Below are 23,692 nucleotides of genomic sequence, written 5' to 3'. Positions count from 1 at the left end.
TCTGCAGTGACTTGCCAAGTGTGGTATGGATGGGGAGGGACCAGGGCCTGGTGGAGACTTCTAGGTAGAGTGTGGTGCCCTACACCTAGGTGAGGAGAAACTGAAATGAAGTAGAGGCTTTTTCCAAAGTTTATTGGTGCTGTTGAGGGAAAGGGCGGGGGGGGGGGGGGTGCCATGCTATGTGGGCTGCCCCTCGTCTTCCTGCTGCATCCGGGCGAGGAGCTGCTGGCGCTCGGCAGCCTGGCGCATGCGCATCATGACAAGGCTCTCGTAGTCCCTCTCGGACAGCACTGAGCCCTGGGGGACACGGGGAACAGACAGGGTCAGAGCCACAGGGCACGGCCAAGTAGAGCAGCGACCTCATGAAGGTCGAGGAGGAGGAAAGGACCAGAACAGCCCCTGGATCTCAACCCTGTTCCCTCAGAGCTCTCCAGACAGCCTCTCCTGTTCTGCTCACCCATCTCCTGTGCCCACCACTCACTACCCCCTCACAGCTGCAGGCTGCTTCACACTTCCTTGGGAAGGAATCACTTCCCCTGCCCTCATTGGCTCTGTGTCCCTTCATGTCCTCTCCACCCTGTCTCTGACTCTCCTTGCCCTCTACTCTGGCATCTGCCTGGTTTCCAGTGGAGGAAGTGGTAAGGTGCAGGATGCAGATGCTCTGCTGGGTACAGACAAGAGCTCTGCCCTCTTACAGCTGCCTGCCTCCCTTGGCCTGGCTCAGGCCTGGCTCCTGAGCATGCTGGGGAAGGGAGCTCTGCCTCCAGATGGCCAGATTAATCACAAGAAACCCAGGCACTGGTGGCTCAAGCCTGTAATCCTAGCTACTAGTGAGGCTAAGGTCTGAGGATCCTGGTTCAAAGCCACCCTGGTCTTTTCTCTAAGAACCAAAAACCAAAGTGGGGCTGTGGTTGAATGGTAGAGCACTAACCTTGCGCAGAAAAAGCTCAGAACAGTGCCCAGGAGCTGCATTCAAGTCCTGAGATGGGCGTGCACGCATGCACACGCACACACACACAAAATAATAATCACTAGACTAATCACCACAACAACCACTCACAGCAGAGCCCTGAGCTGGCCATCCCACACGCCCTCTGAAGCTGGGAGACCTTCCTGTAGTCCACAGCTGCTAAGGACGAGAGGAAAGCCAGATCGGGGGTGCAGATGTGGTGGCCTGCTTGCAACAGAGCTGCAGAGCCTGCTCTGGGCTCTCTAGGCTGCTGAGCCTCAGGGGACAGACCAGCAGGAAGGCGGGGTGCTCAGAGAATAGGGAGTAACAGGGGAGTGGCTGGAATTAAGCAGCCACGTCCAGGCCAACTGGTTTGAAGGAAGCATAAAGAGCAACAGAAAGTGCTACTCAATCAAGCCACGTGGTGGCTCTCATCCTAGCTACTCGAGAGGCTGAGATCTGAGGATCACCATTCAAAGCCAGCCTGGCACCAAAGTCCGTGAGACTCATCTCCAATTAACCACAAGAAACATGGGAAATGGGCTGTGGCTCCAGAGGTACAACTGTAGCCTTGAGCTGAAGAGCTCAGGGACAATGCCCAGGCCAAGAGTTCAAGCCCCATGACCCCACCCCCCCCAAAAAAAGTGCTACGCAACCCCTCACCTCCACAGCCCAGCTTACTCGGTCTCGCCTGGCTCCTCAGTGGCCCTGGGCCAGGCCCCCCAGGAGAGGAGAAGCAGGGAGGAAACAGGACTCTGGACCCTCACAGCCCTAACTCCTGCCAGGAGGCCCTCCAGGTAAACAAGGAGGAAGCGGCAGCCAGACTGGAGGTCAGGGCAGGAGGCCACACTGCTCTGCCAACAGAACCTGGAGTTGCCCTTGGCGTGCCCCCGCCAGCTCTGGGAGGAGTGGGGCTGCTCCCCACTAACACGCCCTCTGCCGCCTGCCCGTCCCTCGCCCCAGGGCTGAGTCACCCCACCAGAGGCAAGTCGCTCTTCCTTCCCCGACAATGGTTCCACACGCCTGCCTTTCCATTAGCTCCTACTTCCCCGACTCCTCCCAGACACACCGGAGGCTGGGAGCCGGCCCACCTGCCGGGGCCAGGGTGAGAGAGGCAGCTCGTGACACACCGACCAGGGCTGCCCCCAGACCAGTCCTTGGAGGAATCCAAAGCTCCCCACTGCCCTGGGGTGTGGGTCACAGCGGCCCAGCCCTGCGGATGCTGCAATTACCTCACAGCATGAAACCCAGCTTCCCACCTGACTGAGTCAGCTGGAAACAAACACAACTCTGCCACACGCTGGCACAACAGCTCAGCCACTCATCAGTCTCACAGCGGCGGCAGGCAGCGCACAGTCCTCCGCTGGCCTGCACAGAGGCAGCCAAGCGCCAGGAAACGCCAGAGACAGCCATCTGGGCCCTCCTGCCTCCTGCCTGTGGAGAGGGCGTGGAGGCTGAGCGCGCCAAGCCCTTGCCCAGGCCAGATCGGCTCTGCTGCCCCAGGCCCCGGAGACCCCGGAGGCCCCGGCTCCGGCTCCAGCTCGTAAGTGCTGCTTTCTACTCTGGGGTTTTTCCACGTCCTGAGAAGTAACCAGGCCACCGCGTCCCCGGGGAGCGCCTGTGGCCGGGCTCTCTCAGCCCTCTGCTCCCTCTTCCAGGCCCAAGGACTTTGCTGAGCAGACCCCCGGGGCGGCTGCTGGCCGCTGACCAGGGCTGTCTCCCTGGGGACCAGTGGTCACTCGCTGCTCTGGGACACCTGTGCGGGGCGTCTGGGGGTCGGGCCTGTCTGCCGCCTCCCAGGGGCGCATGGAGACCTGGAGGAAAGGCTCCTTCCGCAATGCCTCCTTCTTCAAGCGGCTGACCCTGGGACGGCCCCGGCGCCTCCAGAGGCAGGGCAGTGTGCTCAGCCAGGCCAGCACTGCGGGCGGCGACCACGAAGAGTACAGCAACCGAGAGGTCATCCGGGAGCTGAAAGGGAGGCCAGATGGCCGGCGTCTGCCCCTGTGGGGGGATGAACAACCCCGGGCCACCCTGCTGGCCCCTCCCAAGCCCCCTCGTCTGTACCGAGAGAGCTCCAGCTGCCCCAACATCCTGGAGCCCTCAGCCCCCTACTTGGCCCCCTACACAGCCAGCCTGCCCTCGGCGCTGTCCCTGGGGGGCCCCCTCCACCGGTTCTCTGAGGAGGACCTCTCGGCCACACCCCCTGGCCCCAGGACACCTGCTCCGGACCCCAGTGACCCCTTCTTCTCCTTCAAAGTGGACCTGGGGATCTCACTCTTGGAGGAAGTTCTACAGATGCTGCAGGAGCAGTTCCCCCACCAGCCCCGCTGCTGAGTGTGGTGAGGGCGGGCGGGCGAAGCTAGGGTGACAGAAGGAAGAGACCAGGGAAGGAGGGGACAGCCAGGGATTAGGGAGCAGGCAGGGGTAGGGATCCAGGACTCTCCAACTCACCCCAGATTGAAGGGATGGCGGCCCATTGGGCATGCTCAGGATCCTTTCTGGCAGAAGCCCGGAAGGAAGCTGGTGAGGCCAGGAAAGGGAGGCCACACCCTGCATCTTCAGGAACCAGGCAGAGGCCAGCAGAGGTGGAACGGGGCGAGTCAGGGTGTAGGAGGGCAGTGTGGGCAGAACAGCCCGTGCCTGCCTCTTAAAAGCCACCATTAACAGGTGCCAGCACTTGGAAGGAGGGGCCCCACCCAGGCCACCCGGGAAAGGGGATGCTGAGAAGACAGGGAGACAGCCCAGTCCAGAAGCCACTTGCTACACTGGATGTATATGTGCCAACTCAATGAACGTTATAAAACTGAAATCCCAAGGGCTGGGATGTAGCTCAGTGGCAAAGCGCTTGCCCAGTAAGCAAAACATTTCGTGCTGCCCACTGCCCGGTGCATGCGCACTGACCAGGCTCCTGGAGCCACCCGTGGACAGGCTGGGGAAAGGGACTGGCAGAGCGTGACAGGTAGGGGAGACTCAGAGGTACAAGGAACAAACCACCAGCAGAAAGGAGGCCACGAGCACTTCAACCTGGTAGCCTGCTGGCCCCTGCTGGAGGAAGCAGCTCCAGGGACTGACGGCCCACTACCAGCAAGGCCTACCTGCAAAGCCACATGGCACTTAGGGTCTATCTAGAGCCATCAGTGACTGGAGTCTGTGGGAAATACTGTGAAAAGAATGGTAGACTTCCTGTCCAGCAGAGGGGAAGACTGGGTCAGAAGACGGACAATAAGTGATGGGGAGACACAGCTGGTTTCCAGAGCCTCTACTGGGACTGGAGAGCTCTGCCTAACCCAAACCTCTGATGATGGTAGCTCTGTGCTATCGTCCTGCCCTGTGGCCTGACCGGATCTGAAACAGAGCCACAACACTTGACTGGACCACGGGATTCTGACCCTCACGCCTCTCCCAGGCATGAACGATGGGAGAGGGGAGCTTTGACACACAACGCCTCCATAGCCTCTCTTTTTCCTCTGAGTAGAAGAACGGAGCTGGAAGACTCTTCTGTACATACAGGATACATATAATAAAGTGCTTTCTTATACAACCTATGCAGTGTTCCCTGAGGCTGTGACTTGCTTAAAGTGAAGGCCTGAGGTCTCTTCTAATCAGGGTTCTGACTTAGGCTCACAGCACTTCAGGTTCCTCCTCTGTCTACACTCCTAGAAAAAATACTTTGGGTCCCACAGGCAGGGAGAAGGACAAGTAGGCAAGGAGAGCTTTGCTAAGGCACTGAAAAACTGTGGACAGGACAACACACGTGCCAGGCTATTTTTGAGAAGGGGAGAACCAGGTTTCCGACTCCTGCCCTACTAAAGCAACTGATCTTGGGACATACATGCCAGAAGCCTGCAGCCTGGCCTCTGCACTCAGGCTTGGGGGACAGAGTGGACACAGTGATCTTCGAGGCAGCCCTGGCCCGCCCCTGCTGGAAGGCACACCCTCCCCACAAGGGATTTACCCTGACTTGGCTCAGCAAGAGGCCATATAATTTTTAGAGATTTTTTTTTTTTTTTTGCTAGTACTGGAATTCATACTCAAAGTCTGGGCACTGTTCTTGAGCTTTCCTAAGGCTAGTGTTCTACCACTTGAGCCACAATACCACTTTTTCCTGTGTATGTGGTACCAAGGAACCGAACCCACGTCTCTGTGCAGCACTCTACCACTAGGCTACACTCCCAGCCCAAGGTATTGCTTCTTTATAATTGATCTATGTGTGGGAAGCTCAGAGGCATAGCTTGAAAAGCAAAGACTGACATATCTTGAAAAGTGAAGGACAAATCTGCCCCCAAGCACCTGACCCTTTCCTCAGCACTATATTGCACTAGCTCCAATGCTTCAACGAGCAGCAGGGGGCTCCCGGGATGGGGACGGAGCCCACCAAGTATAGGCTAAGAGGGGTCTAAGGATACTGTGAAGGGCTGAGGGTGCACCAGCAGTAGTGTATGCTTAGCAGGTCTGAGGGCCTGGGTTTAATCCCCCTGGCTCTCAAGAACACAACAGGTAACTGCAGTCCCCTGCGTGGGACACTGTGCTTGCGTCACGCTAGACTTGGGAGGGGAGAGCCTGAGAGGATCACACACTGGAGGAGGACCTGGGCGCTGGGCAGGCCAGCTGGGGGAGGCCTGGCTTCTTACCTTAGATTGTCCTGAGTGGCTGGGGCCCACCGTGCCCTGGGGCTGACCTTCTAGCCAGGAAATCTTCAGAGGGTTGTTCACCAGGCCCACTTCATTCTGGATGGCCAGCTCCTGCCAAACAGAGCAATCCAGACTTGGTGCTGTCCATCTGTTAGCTATAAGGGGGATCCCCTCTAGACCCCCTCCCTAAAGAAAGGAGCTAGTGCTCTAATCCCCACCCAGCAGCAAGGTGGGAGCAAGGTGAGAGCAGGCTGCAGCTGACCCTCCTCCTGGGAGAATGGTGGGGGATGTGCCTTCGGCCTGGGGACAAGAGCACAGGAAGGGAGTGTGGGGTGGAGGCGGTCAGTACAGCCCCCCCACCCCGGGAGATGCTGGCCGAGAATCCCCTGAGAGTGCAGACTCAACAACATCAAGTCCCTGCCCTAGAATGAAAGGGCCACCAGGGCCCTGCAAGCCCCATGCAGTACTCACCGCAGCCTTGACTGTTGCAAACTCCACAACAGCTGTGCCTGCCTTCTTCCTGGAAAGCACCAGGTTGAGCACTTCACCGTACTGTGGGGACAGGAAGGGGCTTGGTCGGCATGGCTGCCCTGGGGCTACTGGGGCATTTCAGCCCCGGGTGACCTCACTGCTCGGGGACCAGAGAAGTGGGATTAGAGACGGAAAAGAAAGGCTGCCTCCAGGAATGCGGGACGGCAAAGGAGAAACGAGCTAAGAACTCACTGGCTGAAGCAGGGAAGAGGACGGGGCTTTCAAGCCATCCTCCCACCTCCTCTCCTAGAACCTGTGGCTAAGCCTGGTGCTTATAAAGTACATGCTACACATGAGCAGCAAAGGAGAAGCCAGGCTGGACACGTCAGCCCCAGTGACCGCGGACATGGGCCAGGGAGGAGCATCTAGGCTGTCCCATGTCTATGAGGCAAAAACAAACACAAACCAAGCAGGTAGAGACATGAAAGGAAGTCCAGGGGCACAGCCATCCTGCACACACGAGCGCAGGCTGAGGTGACAGGGCAGCGCACAAGCCTGGCACGGACCTTTTTCAAAAGCTGCAGGAGGACCTCTTGGGAGTAGCCGCCTTGGGACTCATCCTCTTTCTGGCACTTCCATTTTAGCTGAAAGGAAAGACAGCATCAGCACACTACCCCTGGCAGAGCAGCACCAGACCCCACGACTGTGCCTGCCAGTCTGAGCAGAAGCCCTCCTGATCCTCCAGACCAGTGATGAATCACGTGGTTCCCGTGGGGGAACCCCAGGAGACCCTCTGCCCAGCCGCAGGCAGACACCTCCACAGCAGGCCCTGGCAGCAGCCTGGTCTGAGGGCCCATGAGCAGGGAAAGGATATACGCGTGATGTTGGCTCCCTGGAGACCAAAGGTACTTTAAAATGGAGCTACAGGGAAGTGGGGCAGTGGCTCAAAGTGGTAGAGCACTAGCCTTGAACACCCACCCACCCCCCCTAGAAAAAAAAAAGATGGGGCTAAGAAAAAAAAAAAAGAAGATTGTCATGGCATTCCTGCCTGGGTTGGCTTTAAACCTCCATCATCAGATCACAGTCTTCTGAGTAGCTAGGGTGACAGCCAAGCACACCTGAATGGATCCACAGGCAGTGTCGGTGCTGGCTCAGAGGAGGGCTGTTAGGTGGTCCACAGAGCCCCCAGGCTTACCTTCAGCTTGGGAGTTCCTTTGCTTTCTGTATTTTCTGCCTTTCCTAGAAAGATTAGGAAAAGAAGAAAGAAAAGGCAGAATGAAGGAGGACTAGATGCTCTCAGAGGACAGACATCTTGGAAAGGTTATTCTTTTTTTTTTTTTTTGGCTGGTCCTGGGGCTTGAGCTCAGGGCCTGAGCACTGTCCTTGGGTTTCTTCAAGGCTAGTGGTCTACCACTTGAGTCACAGCACCACTTTTAGCTTTTCTCTGTGTATGTGTTACCAAGGGCTTCACGCTCGTTAGGCGAGCACGCTGCCACTAGGCCATGCTCCCGGCTCCAAAGGTTACTCTTGATGGTGGGCAATGTCTGCCCTATCCCTGCTGAGGAGCCTGGTGGGGAAGAGGTGCAAGCCCGCTGCAGCAGGGAGGCCTGTCCAGACATCTCCAGAAGGTCTCCTGGGAGCTCTCTCTAAACAAGAGCCAGGAACCCCTCCTACAGGCTAGATGCAGAGATGGCAATATACAGTTCACTAAGCAAAGCGCCTCAGGCCTCTGACACCAGATATGCTCAGGACTAAGACCAGGGGGAGTCAAAGGAACCGAGGCCCCTGGGAGAAACGGTAGGAAGGGACAGGTAGTGGTGGCACAGAGCTCTGGTGGACACAAGCTCATGGCCCCACCAAGCAGCCAGTGTGGTCAGCGAGGGAGGGGAGGTGCCGGCCTGGAGGGGCCTCACCTCTCAGCCTCTGCTCACGGTCCAGGCGGATCTGCTCCTGGATGAGCCTCTGCTGCTCCTCCAGCTGCCGGGAGCCCTCTTCTCGCAGGCGTGCAATCTGCAGAGCAGGGGACGGAGGGGTGACAATCCTGTGCAGATCCAATGCCAGGCTGGCTCACGCCTACAGAAGGAAGGTAGAGCCAGCCTTCTCCACCTTGACCCTCAGCCTGGCCCTTCCTCCTCCCCCATCCTCCTCCTGCCTCCCCTGCAGACGGCCGATGCTCACCTCCTGCTCCAGTGTGCTGGTGCTTCGGCTCTCCTCTTCCTCCTCGCTCCCCTGGGCCTGGGCTTGGCGTTCCCTTGCCTCCAGGTCTAGGCACAAGAGTAGCATAGCTCAATTGCTGGCTGTCACAGTTCTTGTATGACCTCAGTCCACCCAAGTTTTCATAAAGTCTCAAACAGGATGACACATTAGCCAGGAACTGGTGGCTCACATCTAGCTATTCAGGAGGCTGAGACAGGAAGGATTGTGGTTTGAGGCCAGTCCAGACAAAAAACAGTTCATGGGACTTCTTGACCAAGAACAAATGCTGTGACACACACCTGTTATTCTGGCTTTGTGAGAAGCATAAGTAGATGGATCATAATCCTGGTATACACTCAAGCAGGAAAGGAGACCCTGTCTCAAAAATAACCAGTCCATGAGCCTAGTGGTTGAGTGCTTGCCTAGCATGCATGCAACCTTGAGTTCAGTTCCTCTGTACCACATAAAAAGCCAGAGCTGATAGAGCTCTAGCCCTCAGAAAGCCCAAGGACAGTGCCCAGGCACTGAGTTTATTCCCCAGGACTGGCAAAAATAAATAAATAATAAAAATAACCAATCCAAGCCGGCGGTGGTGGCTCACGCCTATAATCCTAGCTACTCAGGAGGCTGAGATCTGAGGATCAAGGCTCAAAGCCAGTCCGGGCACAAAAGGACCTGAGACTCTTATCTCCAATTAACCTCTAGAAAATGGGAAGTGGGGCTTGGCTCAAGGGTAGGGTGGTAGCCTTGAGCTGAAGAGCTCAGGGACAGTGTCCAGGCCGAGTTCAAGCCCCATGACCCACAAAAAAAAATAAAAATAAAAATAAAATAACCAGTCCAAAAGAAGGACTAGACGTAGTATGGTTCAGTGGTATGGACCCTACATAGCAGGCATGAGCCCTTGAGTTCAAGCCCTAATTACAGAAAGATTTAAAAAAATAAAAGAATAGCACACAGCAGCCCCTGCCCCCCTGCTACAGGGCCTGTGCCTGAGGTGATTTTCCATTGACAAAGGTCACAAGTCACATTGCACAGAGGAGATGGGCTCCACCATGGAAGCAGGAGTTGGGAAGAGGTACAACAGCTCATACTGACTGAGCAGGTTCCCTCCCTGCAGTGAGCACAGGCAGAGGGGTGCCTGTGCCAACAGCCCAGGGCGGTGTCACGGAGGCCTGTGGGTGGAGCTGTTGGCCTCTCTCCCTGTGGTTTGGAACCGTGGCCTGACCTAGACCTGCCTGGACTTTGACTCCATGCCCTCTGCCGAGCTCCCTGGCTGCCCCCTCCATGCCCTTCCCCAGCCTCACTGCAGTCCTGGTGGCATGGCTCCTCCAGCGATGGGCAGATTAGAGGAGGACAGCACCCCAGACCAGCAGCCTTGCCCACCTCCCAAAGAAAACCTGCTGTGCCCTCGGAGGGCCAGCTGCTGACAAGCCAGTTTCTCAGGCCTGGGACTCACCACTTTCTTACTTTACCCACTTCAGAGATGAAAATCAAACCCAGGGACGCATGCATGCAAAACAGGTGCTCTACCAGTGAGCTATACCCCAGCCCTTCTGCTTTTTTTTTTTTTTTTTTTGCCAGTCCTGGGCCTTGAGCTCAGGGCCTGGCACTGTCCTCAGGCTTTCCCAAGTCTAGAGCTCTACCACTTGTGCCACACCACCATTACTGGCTGTTTTCTATGTGTATGGTACTGAGGAATAGAAGCCGGGTCTTTCTGCATGCTAGGCAACTCTACCACCAGGCCAAACTCCCGGCCCCCTTTCTGCTTTTTTGGATAGAGAAATGGGAGCACAGGGACAGAATAGTTGTAAATTAAAATACGTGATATAGGGGAAAAACAGGGAGTGGGGATTGAGTATAGAACGGCTGGGCCAATATTATTGGGTGATGCAAATGTTTGAAAATTAATTTACAGCCAGGCATCAGTGGCTCACGCCCACTAGAAAACTGGAAGTAGCACTGTGGCTCAAAGAGCACAAGCCTTGATCAAAAAAGCTCAGAGATCATGTCCAGGCAGGGACTTCAGGGACTTCAAGCACCACCACCACCACCACCACAACAACAAATTAATTTACGGTTATAGTGGCAGCATCTAGAAAGTTTAATAAAAACACAATTGGGGGTAGAAGAGCTCAGATAGTGGAGGGTCTGCCTACCAGGCACTAAGGCCCTGAGTTCAATCCCCAGTACCGTGGAGTAAATTAATAAAAAGTAAACAATGTAGGGGCCAGGAGTGTGGCCTAGTGGTAGAGGGCTGGCATAGCATGCACGAAGACCGGGGTTCGATTCCTTGGTAAGATATACATAGGAAAAGCTGGAAGTGACTCAGCGGCATCAATCAGTGCCAGCAGATTTCTAAACCTTAACAGCAGTGGCCGGGACTCCTCAGACTCTACTGCACCCAGCATCTCAGAACAGCTGCCCAGAGCGCGGGCTTGAAGGAAGCTGAGCTGTCCAGAAGGACAGGCGGGGGAAGCCGCGGCCCCATCACCTACCGAGCTTCACTCTCTTCCTTTTCTCATCGAGTTTCTGAGTCCTCTCTGCTGCCTGCTTCTTGGCTTTTCTGACCTTGTCATATGCGGCCTGGCAGGACAAAGCAACACTGAGCAGGGGGTAACAGAAAGACAGTGCCTCAGCACCCTTCCTGACCTGCCTCCAGGCTGAGCCATGGCGGGTGGGGGGAGCAGCCCAGCGACTGGAGCTTCGGGGCCTCCACAGCCAGGACAGTGCCACGAGTCAGGAGGAAAGCAGTGATCCAGTTCCAGGAGCATCCTTACCCTGGCTGCAGCATCGGTGAGCACCTCCAAGGCCTGGGAAAGCTGGTGGAAGAGTTCAGCTTAACAGAGGGAACAAAACAACACAAAGAGAAAAATAAAGAGAAAAATAAAGATGGCTCTTCCTCTAAAGCACTTCATGTATGCTGCAGAGGGCAAAAAAGCCATCCGCGGATGGAGCAGCAGCTCAGGGCAAGTGTATCAGTTGCGCAGGTATGTGACGTGCTGCCCAGGGACCCTCTGCCCAGACTAGGGCCCACAGCACTCACGTACACACCCCAGATCCACAACACAGAGGCCGGGGACCTCGCCTCCGTCCAGGGCCCCGTGAGAGCCTCACCTGCTCTGGGATTGTCTGGATTCTTGTCTGGGTGGCAGGACAGGGCCTTCTGCCGGTATGCCTTCTTCACCTGGGAGTCAGAAGACATGGGATGTGGGTATTCACAGGACAACCTTGCCCAAGTGGTGAGGGAGGCGGCTGCTGGCCCCTCTTGGTAGTCACTCTGCCCAAAGGAGGCAGAGGCCATAGAGAGCTGGTCATCACCATCCAACAGAGGGCATGCTCACACAGCCAGTGCCGAGAGAAACTCACAACCGCCGGAGTCCAAGGGCTCCTGGCAGCAGGGGCAGTGTGTGCCAGGCTCACTACAGCCGTGACAACAGCTGCTTCTACCCTCTTGGTAGCGAAAAAAGGGAGACATTTCTAAAGGAAAATTTGGCCATGGAATTTTAACACACCCTTCCCTGTGACCCAATCCTGCAAACATGGAATGCTTAAAGGCACACTGAAGCACTGTTCACACTAGACACACTCTAGACAGGCCATCCAGCGGTGACAAGGCAGAGAAGGCAGGGTGATCATGTGATTCAGGCCAGCAAGATCCGGCCTCAAAAATAACCAAAAAGCCGGGCACCAGTGGCACACGCTTGTTTGTAATCCTAGCTACTCAGGAGGCTGAGATCTGAAGATCACGATCCAAAAACAGCCCAGGCATTAAAATCCGTCAGTCTCATATCTCCAAGTAACCACCAAAAAACCAGAAGTGGCACTGTGGCTCAAGAAGTAGGGCAGTACCCTTGAGCTGAAGAGCTCATGGACAGCACCCAGGCCCAGAGTTCAAGCTCTATGACAGACAAGAAAGAAAGAAGGAAAGAAAGAAAGAAGGAAGGAAGGAAGGAAGGAAGGAAGGAAGAAGGAAAGAAAGAAAGAAAGAAATCAGTGCTAGTATCTACTGAAGGGGGTGAAAGTAAAGAAGGGAATGTTTACATCTCATTCTATACCTTTCTAGAAGTCACAAGCTACATGTAGTTCCACATTAAGACCTTAAACTGATCTGTCTTTATTATCTTCGCTTAATTGTCTACAGGGTTAACCTCAGTTAGGAAGGCATGCTCACTTTCAGCTTTGTATCTCACATTCCTTGATACTTCTTTTCTCTTCGTTTCTCCCCTCTGAGATGGGGATTCACAAGGGACCCTTGCTGACCCTTGAACCTGCAGTCCTCCTTCCTCAGAAACTGAAATTACAGGCATACACCACTATCCCAGTAATACCTGTTTTGCGTTATTTCATTCTCATATTCTTTTCTTTTTCGGGGGCCTACATGCTCTCCCTGAGCTTCTTTTGCTCAAGGCCAGCGCTCTACCACTTGAGCCACAGTGCCACTTCTGGCTTTTCCTCGGTAGTCTTACCGACTACTCTGCCAGGGATGGCTTTGAACTGCCAGCCCTCAGATCTCAGATCCTCAGCTCTCAGCCTCCTGAGCAGCTAAGATTACAGGCACGAGCCACAGGTGCCTGGCTAATTGTCATATTCTTTTATTTTTTCCTTTTGCTCTGATTGTTTTTCAGATAAGAGTCTCCAGTTTCTGATCAGACTCAGCCTCAGATCACAACTTTTCCCTTAGCAGCACCTTAGCCATATACCACTGCATCCAGCTTGTTGGTTGCAATGGAGTCCCCTTGATTTTCCTCCCTAAACCATGATCCTCTTGCTCTCCCACCTCCTGAGGATCTGGGATTACAGCTGTAAAACACTACCCTCAGCATTTTTCCTGGAGCCATGCCTCCAGATGCCTCTGCGTTTTCCGCCCCTCCTCTTCTGTTTGGCACAAGTTAACTGCTGTGCAAATTCCTGGGTGGAACAGCTACGCAGACTGGCTTTCCAGGCTTCACAGATGGAACCCAAATACTTCTACAATCAAACATGCTACACATGGGCCTGCATCTTGACCTCCTCCCTTGAGAGTCAGCCACCTAGCCTAGCCCATCTTTGGAGTTGTGCTGCCACCTGCTGGGCCATGCCAGTCCACACCTGCACCGGCCAAGGCAACTAAACCCAGTGTGACATTCCTGACTGGCTCAGAGGCAGGAACAACTCCTCCCGGCACAGGCCCTGGGCAGTGACTGTGAGTGCAGACTCACTTCCTCAAGTCTTCACCTTTCCACCTGCCGACCTGCCTGGCCTGCCTACACACAGCCCTACCTGCTTCTACTGTTAAAAAGCTACAATGAGGGGCCAGGAGTGTGGCCTAGCGGTTAAAGTGCTTGCCTAGCATGCACGAAGACCCGGGTTCAATTCCTTGGTACCACATACACAGGAAAAAAGCCGGAAGTGGTGCTGAGGCTCAAGTGGTAGAGCTCTAGCCTTGAGAAAGTCCAAGGACAGTGCTCAGGCCCTGAGCTCAAGCCCAGGACTGGCAAAAAAAAAAAAAAAAAAAAAAAGTTACAATGAGGCCAGAGTTTGGCCTATGGTAGAATGCTTCCCTAGAATGCATGATGACTATAGTTCGATTTCTTGGTACCATATATAGAGAAGTAGTGCTGTGGCTCAAGTGGTAGAGCTCTAGCCTTGAGAAAACCCAAGGACAGTGCCCAGGCCCTGAGTTCAAGCCCCAGAACTGGCAAAAGAAAAAAAACAAAGTTACAATGAGGGATGGGAATGTGGCTTAGTGGTAGAGTGTTCAATTTGCATGAACAAAGTCCTGGGTTCAATTCCTCAGCACCACATAAACAAAAAGAGCCAGAAGTGGGGCTGGGAGTTTGGCCTAGTGGTAGAGTTCTTGCCTAGCATGCACAAAAACCCAGGTTCAATTCCTCGGCACCACATACATAGAAAAAAGCCGGAAGGGGTGCTGAGGTTCAAGTAGTAGAGCTCTAGTCTTGAGAAAGTCCAAGGAAGGGCAGTGCTCAGGCCCTGAGCTCAAGTCCAGGACTGGCAAAAAGAAAAAAAAAAAAAACAAAACAGGGCCAGAAGTAGTTCTGTGGCTCAAGAGGTACAGTGCTAGCTTTGAGCAACAGAAACTCAGGGACAAGGGCTGGGAGTATAGTATGCATACTATAGTATGGGTTTGATCACTAGGTACCACATACACAGAAAAAGAAAAGCTGGAAACGGCATGTGTGTCCAAGGGAGCTGGGAGTTGGCCTAGTGGTAGAGTGCTTGCCTAGCATGCATGAAGACCCAGGTTCAATTCCTCGGGACCATATACATAGAAAGGAAGTGGTGCGGTGCTTCAAGTGGTAGAGGCTCTAGCCTTGAAAAATGTCCTGGCTCTGAGTTTAAGCCCCACGACTGGCCAAAAAAAAAAAAAAAAAAAAAAAAAAAAAAAAAAAGACTTCAGATCAAGGGGGCCAGGAGTTTGGCCTAGTGGTAGAGTGCTTACCTAGCATGTATGAAGCCCTGGGTTCAATCCCTTGGTACCACATACACAGAAAAAGCCTGAAGTGATATTGAAGCTCAAACAGTAGAGCGCTAGCCTTGTGAAAGCCCAAGGACAGTGCTCAGTTCCTGAGTTTAAGCCATAGGACTGGCTAAAAAAAGTTAGAATGAGCTGGGTACCTGTGAGCTGGACTCATGCCTGTAACCCTAGCTACTCAGGAGCTAAGATCTGAGGATCATGCTTCAAAGCCAGCCAGGACAGGAAAATCTCCAAGACTCCCATTAGTCACCAAAAGCTTAAATGGTAGAGTACCGGTTTTTTGGTTGGCCTCCAGGGTCTCTGAAGTACTCTTACTCAAAGAGCAGAGGGCATGGCTAGGTAGCCAGAGCGGTCCAGATCCTAATTCCACTGATCTAGAATGTTGGTCAACCATGTCTGTCTTGATTAACTAGTTATTGCTATATTTAGTTGCTAAGCTTGCCCTAGGCAGGGCCATTCTCGGTTTGAGCCTGGACAGCCACTTCTGACTTTCAACCAATGGGCTTGGAGTTGAATGCTTTGTGTCATAAACTGGCTTTCCAGCTTTGTTCAGCCTTCCTGGAGTGACTGCTTCCTGAAGAATTTCTCATCAGACAAATACAACTATTCTTTTTTTTTTTTTTTGCCAGTCCTAGGCTTCAGCTCAGGGCCTGAGCACTATCCTTGGACTTTCTTAAGGTTAGACCTCTACCACTTGAGCCTCAGCATCACTTCCAGCTTTTTTCTATGCATGTGGTACCAAGGAATCAAACCCGGGTCTTCGTGCATGCTAGGCAAGCACTCTACCACTAGGCCAAACTCCCGGCCTCCAAATACAACTATTCTAAAGCGAGCTTTTTCAATTTTATTAGGAAATAACCCCACCTTAAGAGCAGGGTAGAAGGCTGGATTTGGAATAATGAAGGCTGGATTTGGAATAATGAAAAGAGTGGGATGGCTGGGAGTGTGGCCTAGTGGTAGAGTGCTTGCCTAGCATACACGAAGACCTGGGCTCCATTCCTCAGCACCACATACATAGAAAAAAAAAAAAATGCTGGAAGTGCTGTGGGTCAAAGGTAGAGCTCTAGCCTTGAGAAAAGTCCAAGGACAGTGCCCAAGCCCTGAGTTCAAGCCCCACAACTGGCAAGAAAAAAAAAAAAAGAAAAAAGAAAAGCCAAAAGTAGTGCTGTGGCTCATGTGGTAGAGCTGGTAGAGCTCTGTCCTTGAGGAAAGCCCAAGGACAGTGCTCAGGCCCTGAGTTCAATCCCCAGGACTGGCAAAAACAAACAAACAAACAAACAAAAAAACCAGGACAGGCTGAGATCTGAGTATTACAGTTTATAGCCAGCCTGGGCAAGAATGTCTACAAGACTTCAATTACCACCAAAAAACCAGAAGTGGAGCTGTGGCTCAACTGGTGAGTGCTGGCTTTGAGGAAAAGAGCTCAGAGACAGTGCCCGGCCCCAGAGTTCAAGACGCAGGACCAGCACACACACCACACAAGAAGAGTGGTGCCATCCAGGTGTACTTGGCTTTCATCCTAGAGACTCAGAGAGGAGGTTTCTGAAAACAAAGAAACCTACACATGTAATGATAAAGAATGGAGGTAGACCATGGGAACCCAGGACCCCAGGCTCCTCTGGGAACTGTGTCTGCAGGAAGGGCGCCACAGAGGTGGGCTTGCTGACAGTTTCCACGCTGCCCCCAACACTTGCAGTTCCCAGCTACCACGCATCCCCTGACACCTCTGGTTTTTCGAGCACTGGGAAGCGCTTTCATTCCTCAGACTTCACAAAAAGGAGCTAGTGTTTATTTGCTTCCTTGCTTGCTTGCCTGTTTTGAACTCAGGGATTAACACTCTTACTCAGCTTTTTCATGCTCATGGCTGGCACTCTACGACTCAGGCACGGAGCCACATCTCCAAGCCCTGCTTTTTTCTCATTATTTGGAGATGGAATCTGGCAAACTTTTCTGTCTGAGCAGATTGTGAATCATGTCCCTCCTGATCCCAGCCTCTGCAGTAGCTAGGATGACGTGTGAACCGCTGGCCACCAGACTAGACTGTGATTTTCAGAGGACCAGGTCTCCAGGGCCCACAATGACAAGACCTCAGATGACTTACAGAACAACTCTGATTTCTAATCTCTCACCACCTGTCAGCATCCTTTCCCCCTAGGACACGAGGTGAGTTAAATCTGTCTTCCATGCCACAAAAGTTCAACTAGAGTGTTCTAACACATTCCAGTACTCCGAGAGCAGGCAGGCTTTGCTGAGCATCCTGCAATGGCGATGATCTGAAATTCTGCTCCTTTTCTAATCTTCTACAGCTCTGCTCGTCAGCCTCTCGTAGTGTGCCAGCCTAGACGTGCTTCTAATCTCTTTCTCTTCTGTGATGGTATGGGAAAAGAGAAGCTGGTTATGATTGTACCTCAAAAGACAGCACATTGCTTATCTTTAGATGGATATACAAATATTTTCTGCCATATAGGTATTTAGAACATCATGACATCATTCACAAGCATACAATGATTTCAATACAGGGGCTGGGAATGTACCCTTAGTGGTAGAGTGCTGGCCTAGCACGCATCAAGTCCTAGGTTCTATTCTGACTCAGCATCACATAAACAGAAAAAGTTGGAAGTGGTGCTGTGACTCAAGTGGAAGCGTGCTAGCCTTGAACACAGAGAGGCTCAGGGATAAAGCCCAGACCCTGAGTTCTAGCCCCAGGACTGTCCCTCCACCAAAAAAATAAAATAAAATAAAATCAATACAGGCATACATATCTGTCCAGTCTTGTATCATAAGCCCATGGGCCAGCCATTGGTCACCGGATAAATACTGTGCTTCAGGAGCTGGGAACTTTGCTCTCTCCAGGGCTCAGAACAAGGCACTGAATAACGTCTGGCACTTAGTAGGCAGACAATAAATATTTGTTGAAGTTAGGTGCTGGTGGCTCATGCCTATAATATTAGCTACTCAAGAGGCTGACATCTGAGGATGACAGTTTGAAGCCAGACGGGGCAAAAAAAGTCTATGAGATTCTTTTTTTTTTTTTTTTCTTTTTTTTGCCAGTCCTGGGCTTGAGCTCAGGGCCTGAGCACTGTCCTTGGACTTTCTCAAGGCTAGAGCTCTACCACTTGAGCCTCAGCACCACTTCTGGCTTTTTTTCTAGGTGGTACCAAGGAATGGAACCCAGGTCTTCATGCATGCTAGGCAAGCAGTCTACCACTAGGCCAAACTCCCCGCCCCTGTCTATGAGATTCTTATCTCCAGTTAACCACCCTAAAACTGGAAGTGGCACAGCTGCTCAAAGTGATAGAGCGCTAGCCTGGAACACAAAAGCTCAGGGAAGTGTCTAGGCTCTGCGTTCAAGCCCCAGGACAGACAAACAAGCAAGTAAGTTCCTATTGAGTAAAAAGGACAATTATTTATCTGTTCTCAACAAAAAGGTAACTAGAATCCTGAAGTATGTCAGTTACACTGAGAAGGAAGTGGGTGTGTTCTGACCCCACTTCACAATTCCCCTCTACCTGCAGAAAAATCTCCTCTTGAAACACCAGGACTGGGCCGGGAGTTTGGCCTAGTGGTAGAGTGCTCGCCTAGCATGCATGAAGACCCAGGTTCGATTCCTCGGTACCACATACGTAGAAAAAAGCTGGAAGTGGTGCTGAGGCTCAAGTGGTAGAGCTCTAGCCTTGAGAAAGTCCAAGGACAGCGCTGAGGCCCTGAGCTCAAGCCCAGGACTGGCAAAAAAAAAAGAAAGAAAAACGAAAGAAAGAAACACCAGGACTGATGAAGGGAGGAACTCCTACAACAGGACAACCACAGTGAGAACTAAATGTCAGTCTCCAACCGTGCCATCACCAAGGGGACTGAGTGATGAATTACCTGCCACCCAGCCCTCCCTTCTCACAAGCTCCAGAACTGGTTCTACCACTTTCAGTAACAGGAGTCCAGACCAGGGGGGAGGGGGCTTGCCTGGGTCCCGGCCACCTCCACAGGGCTCAGCCCCGGGGCAGCGGGGCCTCCAGTTTCACCTCTGCAGGAGAAGAAACTCGTGACTCACTCAAAAAAGCGAGGGCAGAGGGATCCAATAAATAGAAAATAGCCATCATTAACTTAAAAGAAAGGTGCCCTACTAAGAAGAGATCATTATTTTTTTAAAGGCTGCTGTCCTTTCTTATAATAAAACTTGGAGCCAGGTAAGTAAGAGGTACAATTAGGCCCAGTTCTGAAGTCAGGTGGCTAGGATGGACTCAGATAAGGACACACAGGGAGGCAGCCCTACATGACCACAGGGACAGAAGAGATAGAGCATCACATCAAATCCATGCCCAGGCCCCGTCATAATGAGAACAGCCAGAATCAGAGCCTCGGCAGTCATGGGTCCAGGCCTGCAAGACAGCCACGTTCACCGCTTTCCACCAGAGACAATACTTCAAAGAAATGCCCCTGCAGGGGCACTTTAGAGACTGTGGGAGGTAGCCGCCCCTGGCCAGCCCCTTCAGCTCAATGACCTCAAGTGGAGTCCGCCTGTGGGAGGGAGCAGTCCTCACACCACCTCCCAAGCACACTCCACAAGAACACCTGGGAAAGGGCGCTGGGCCTGGCAGGCTTCTCCCAACACTGAGGTGCTGCTCTAGCTCCCTCTCCCCTCAAAGTCTGGCCTCCACTTGTGGTCCTCCCTCCCAGTACTCTCCCTTCCTGCCCACTTCTTCAAGTGGTAGGGCGCTAGCCTTGAGCTGAAGAGCTCAGGGACAGTGCCCAGGCCCAGAGTTCAAGCCCCATGACCAAGAAGAAAGAGGGGGGAGGAAGTAAACAGTACTCAGAAACAGCAAAGTTAGGGAAAGCAGCCATTCCAACAGGAAACATTCCAAACGCTACCTTAGTTCAACTGGAAAGTTTACGGTGCAGTTTTAACATTAACTGTAACACAATTCCTCAGGCTTTCCATCCCAGGTCATGAGAGCTGGGTTTGCCCACATCGGGCAGCGTTACCTACAGAGTGAAATCTATCTGTGTCACCCCAGAGTCTGTGGCTCTCTGGGGCCCCAGGCCATCCAGTTGCCCTAATTACTCAGGAAGTGTAGGCCATGCAAAAAGCTCCGAAGGAGGAATAGAAATTCAGGTCTGGGCAGGGATGTCGTTTACTAGCCACCTTAGCTGGGCAAATCAATTAAACTCTTTTGAGTCTCTGTTTTCTCATCTATAAATTGGAGCTAATAGTTCTGGCCTACCTCATGGCCCTGTTTTGAAGATCACATCAAATGAGATAATTTATGTGAAAGCACTTGGGTATCATATAAATGTGAAGTATTATCTTGAATGCTAATGAATGGCTTACAGTGTACAAACAGAAATGAATCATTCCTTTTGACTTAGCCAAGTAACTTCAAAACCCCAGAGCTTCGGCCAGGAATGAGCTAACCATCACAGGACCAGGAGGACGAGAAGGCTGGCCGAGGACGGGCTGCCCAGCTCAGTGCCCATCTTCCAGGTCTCAGCACCTGGTCTGGAGAGAACAGGCTGCAAAGGGCTCCTGGCTGGAATACAGACACAGCCGGGCACACCTCAAACCCAGAAAGGTGGGAGGTGGGGGAGAAGAACCAAGCCTTTGGGGGTTGAAGGTGGGGCTCGGGTGGTAGAGTGCCAGCCAATGAGCAAAAGCATCAGATGCAGAGTCTGAGTTCTGATCTTCAACAATTAAAAAAAAAAAAAAAGCAGAAATGCCCCCACAGACAGGACGTACAGGACCAAACAACACCTTTCCAGATTTATCTGGAAAACAACCAGATTCATCTGCAACAACTTCAACAAACTCTAGGTGATGCCCCAGTTCCTTCTTGTTTAGTAAAGGAATCTGAACTTAGAACATGGTACCTGCTGGGTTGGCTTCTACCACTCACGCCATGCTTTCAGACATGTGAGACTTACTGGCTTTGTTTTGATTTAGTATTGTGCTGAGTTTTAAATCTTTTTTTGGAATCTTCTGGGTGCCAGTGGCTCACCCCTGTAATCCTGGCTACTCAGGAGGCTGAGATCTGAGGACTGTAGTTCAAAGCCAGCCCGGGCACAAAAGTCCAGGGGATTCTTCTTTTTTTGGTCAGTCATGGGCCTGGGGTTTGTCCCTCAGCTTTTCAGCTCAAGGCTACCAAACTACCCCTTGAGCCAAGCGCCACTTTCAGTTTTCTGGTGGTTAATTGGAGATAAGAGACTCATGGACTTTTTAGTGCCCAGGCTGGCTTTGAACCTTGACCTTCAGATCTCAGCCTCTTGAGTAGCTAGGATTACAGGTGTGAGCCACCACACACGGCTAAGTCCATTAGGCTCTTATCTCCTATTAACCACCAGAAAACCAGAAGTGGTGCTGTGACTCAAGAGGTAGAGCACTAGCCTTGAACTGAAGAACTCAGGCCCAGTGCTCAGGCCCAGAGTTCAAGCCCCACGTCCAGAAAAAAAAAAATAGGCTAGCTACTCAGGAGATTGAGTTCTGATTATCATAGTCCAAAGCCAGCCCACACAAGAAAGTCCATGAGACTGTTATCCCCGATTAACCACCAAAAAACCAGAAGTAGAACTGTGGCTCAAACAGCAAAGTCCCAGCCTTGAGAAAAAAAGCTCAAGGACAGGGCCCAGGCCCTAAATTCAAGCTCAGTACCAGCACAACTGAATAAATGAAATTAGAGTCTTCCTGTGACAATGAAAACAGTAAGAGGTACCACATGGAGCATGCTCACTGTGTCAGACCTTGTGCTACGAGCTTAGTGCTTTGATGTGTCAGGCTTCACAATGCAGTCAAGGAGGGACGGACAACATTCTCCTATGGCATTTGGGGAAATCAAGGAACAGAAAAGTCCCCTACTTGCTCAAGGCCATCAACTAGATAGGTCGTGGGGCAGTCCACAGGCAGTCTGACTCAAGTGCAGTTTCTTCACTATAACCGCTAGTAAGCACAAAGGTGATTATGACAGATTCCCAAAATTGGCTGGGAGTTGGTGACTCATGCTGGTAATCCTAGCTACTCTGGAGGCTGAGATCTGAGTGAAGGTTGTGATTCACAGCCAGCCCCGGCAGCAAAGTCTGTGAGACTCTTATGTCCAATTAAGTACCAACAGAGCCACCAGTGAAGTTGTGGCTCAAGTGGTAGAGTGTTAGCCTTGAGCACAAAAGTTTAGGAACAACAACTAAGTACTGAGTTCGAGCCCCAGGAATGACATAAAAAATAATTTAGGGGCCAGGAGTTTGGCCTAGCATGCACAAAGATCTGATTCAATTCCTCGGTACATAGAGAAAAAAAAAATACTGGAGCAGGGCACAGTGGCCCACGCCTATTATCCTAGCAGCTTAGGAGGCTGAGATCTGAGGAGCGTGATTCAAAGCCAGCCAGGTCACTAATGCCCAGGCCTAGGGGTAGGGTGGTAGCCTTGAGCTAAAGAACTCAGGAACAGCACCCAGGCAGTTCAAGCCCCAAGACCCACCCAACCCTCCCCACAAAAAAAGGAAGAAAAATGCTGGAAGTGGTCCAGTGGCTCAAGTGGCAGAGCTCTGGCCTTGAGAAGGCCCAAGGACAGGGCTCAGACCCTGAGTTCATGACCCAAGACTGGCAAAATAATAATAATAACTCTTCCCAGAATTGCCCAGAGTTCTGGTCATGATTGCTGCAACCGGCAGCAATTCTTGGACTCATTAAGACAAATTAACAACTGCCTCAGCACCACTTCTGGCTGTTTTCTATGTATGTGGTACTGAGGAATCGGGCCCTGGTCTTTGGGTCTTCGTGCATGCCAGGCAAGCACTTTAACCACTAGGCCGAACTCCCGGCCCCGACAGCTGGCACTCCTACACCGAGCTCACCTTTGGGAAGTCATCTTCTCAATGATTCCAAAAAGGAAAAAAGAGAAAGCGCCTTTATTTTCCTCCGTGCCCTCAATTAGAGTAACCTCAGAAGTACACGTGTGAAATACGCCCCGTACTTACATTAATTTAAATGCAGGGGGCGAGGAGGGGGAGAGAAGGGGCAGGGAAAGGAGGGGGGGGGAAGAGGGGCGAGGGGAGGAGGAGGGGGAAGGGGGAGGAGGAGGGGAAGGGGAGGAGGGGAAGAGGAGGAGGAGGGGAGGGGGAGGAGGGGAAGAGGAGGAGGAGGGGAGGGGGAGGAGAAGGAGAAGGGGAAGAGGAGGAGGGGGAGGAGGAGGAGGGGGAGGAGGAGGAGGGAAAGAGGAGGGGGAACAGGGGGAGGAGGAGGAGGAGGAGGAGGAGGAGGGGGAGGAGGAGGAGGAGGAGGAGGGGAAGAGGAGGAGGAGAGGAAGAGGAGGAGGAGAAGAAGGGGAAGAGGAGGAGGAGGAGGAGGGGGAGGAGGAGGAGGGAAAGAGGAGGGGGGAACAGGGGGAGAAGGAGGAGAAGGAGGAGGAGGAGGAGGAGGGGGAGGAGGAGGAGGAGGGGGGAGGAGGAGGAGGAGGGGGAGGAGGAGGAGGAAAAGAGGAGGGGAAAGAGGGGAAAGGAGGAGGAGGGGGAGGGGGAGGGAGAGGAGGAGGAGGGGAGGAGGAGGAGGGGAGGGGCGTCCGTCAGGACGCGAGAGTCCAGGCTGAGGCGGCGCAGGCGCAGGGAGGAAGCCAGGCGGGCGGGGCCAGGCTTCCCTCGCGGGCTTCCCTCGCGGGCTTCCCACGCGGGCTGGCCCGCAGCGCTCGCTAAGTCCCCGGCACCGCGGCCTCCGCGGCGGGGCCTCCGCGCTGCCCTCCTCCTGAGGCCTTCACCTGGAGGCCCGCCCGGGGCCGGGCGCCAGGGTCGGAAGGGAGGCCACAGGCCGCTCTGGGTCCGCACCCCACCACCGTCCTCACCTCTTTATCCGCCGCCTCCTCCCCAACGCCTAGCAGAGCGTACAGGTCCATCTGTAAGAGCTCCTTGGCCACCGCCATGGTTCCGGCCGTGGCTAGCTGTGTACTACAACTCCCAGGAGCCTCCGCGCGGCGCGGCACTTCCGGCTCCCAGCCCGCC

The 23,692-nt window shown here is 53.1% G+C and overlaps 2 protein-coding genes across 2 annotated transcripts; one reads left to right on the top strand and one right to left on the bottom strand.

Annotated features, from left to right (window-relative positions):
* Positions 1-106: 106 nt before the first annotated feature.
* Dnajc17 (DnaJ heat shock protein family (Hsp40) member C17) lies at positions 107-23,650 on the bottom strand. The gene is made up of 11 exons (XM_090318597.1): positions 23,536-23,650; positions 11,362-11,431; positions 11,025-11,083; positions 10,743-10,830; positions 8,230-8,315; positions 7,965-8,061; positions 7,247-7,290; positions 6,618-6,695; positions 6,052-6,132; positions 5,581-5,691; positions 107-297 (listed from the first exon to the last, which is right to left on the bottom strand). Exons 1-11 carry the CDS (start codon positions 23,611-23,613, stop codon positions 178-180), a joined length of 912 nt encoding a protein of 303 aa, XP_090174723.1. The 5' UTR covers positions 23,614-23,650; the 3' UTR covers positions 107-177.
* C25H15orf62 (chromosome 25 C15orf62 homolog) lies at positions 2,705-3,391 on the top strand. Its single transcript, XM_090318595.1, has one exon. It carries the CDS (start codon positions 2,756-2,758, stop codon positions 3,281-3,283), a length of 528 nt encoding a protein of 175 aa, XP_090174721.1. The 5' UTR covers positions 2,705-2,755; the 3' UTR covers positions 3,284-3,391.
* Positions 23,651-23,692: the final 42 nt, after the last annotated feature.

The sequence above is a fragment of the Megascapheus bottae genome, chromosome 25 (assembly GCF_031878675.1).
Source record: "Megascapheus bottae isolate mThoBot1 chromosome 25, mThoBot2.hap1, whole genome shotgun sequence".
NCBI classification, from domain to species: Eukaryota; Metazoa; Chordata; class Mammalia; order Rodentia; family Geomyidae; genus Megascapheus; species Megascapheus bottae.
Note: the sequence above shows the minus strand (reverse complement) of the source record. Positions and strands in the feature narration are given on the sequence as shown.

What these genes read in the sequence shown, in the direction of transcription:
- C25H15orf62 (XM_090318595.1), top strand. Translation starts at nt 2,756, where the DNA reads ATGGAGACCTGGAGGAAAGGCTCCTTCCGCAATGCCTCCTTCTTCAAG.
- Dnajc17 (XM_090318597.1), bottom strand. Translation starts at nt 23,613, where the DNA reads ATGGCGGTGGCCAAGGAGCTCTTACAGATGGACCTGTACGCTCTGCTA. An exon ending in AGGAGGCGGCGGATAAAGAG is followed by an intron (nt 11,432 to 23,535) that starts GTGAGGACGGTG and finishes TCTGACTCCCAG; the next exon opens with GTGAAGAAGGCATACCGGCA. An exon ending in GCCACTCAGGACAATCTAAG is followed by an intron (nt 298 to 5,580) that starts GTAAGAAGCCAG and finishes CGTGTCCCCCAG; the next exon opens with GGCTCAGTGCTGTCCGAGAG.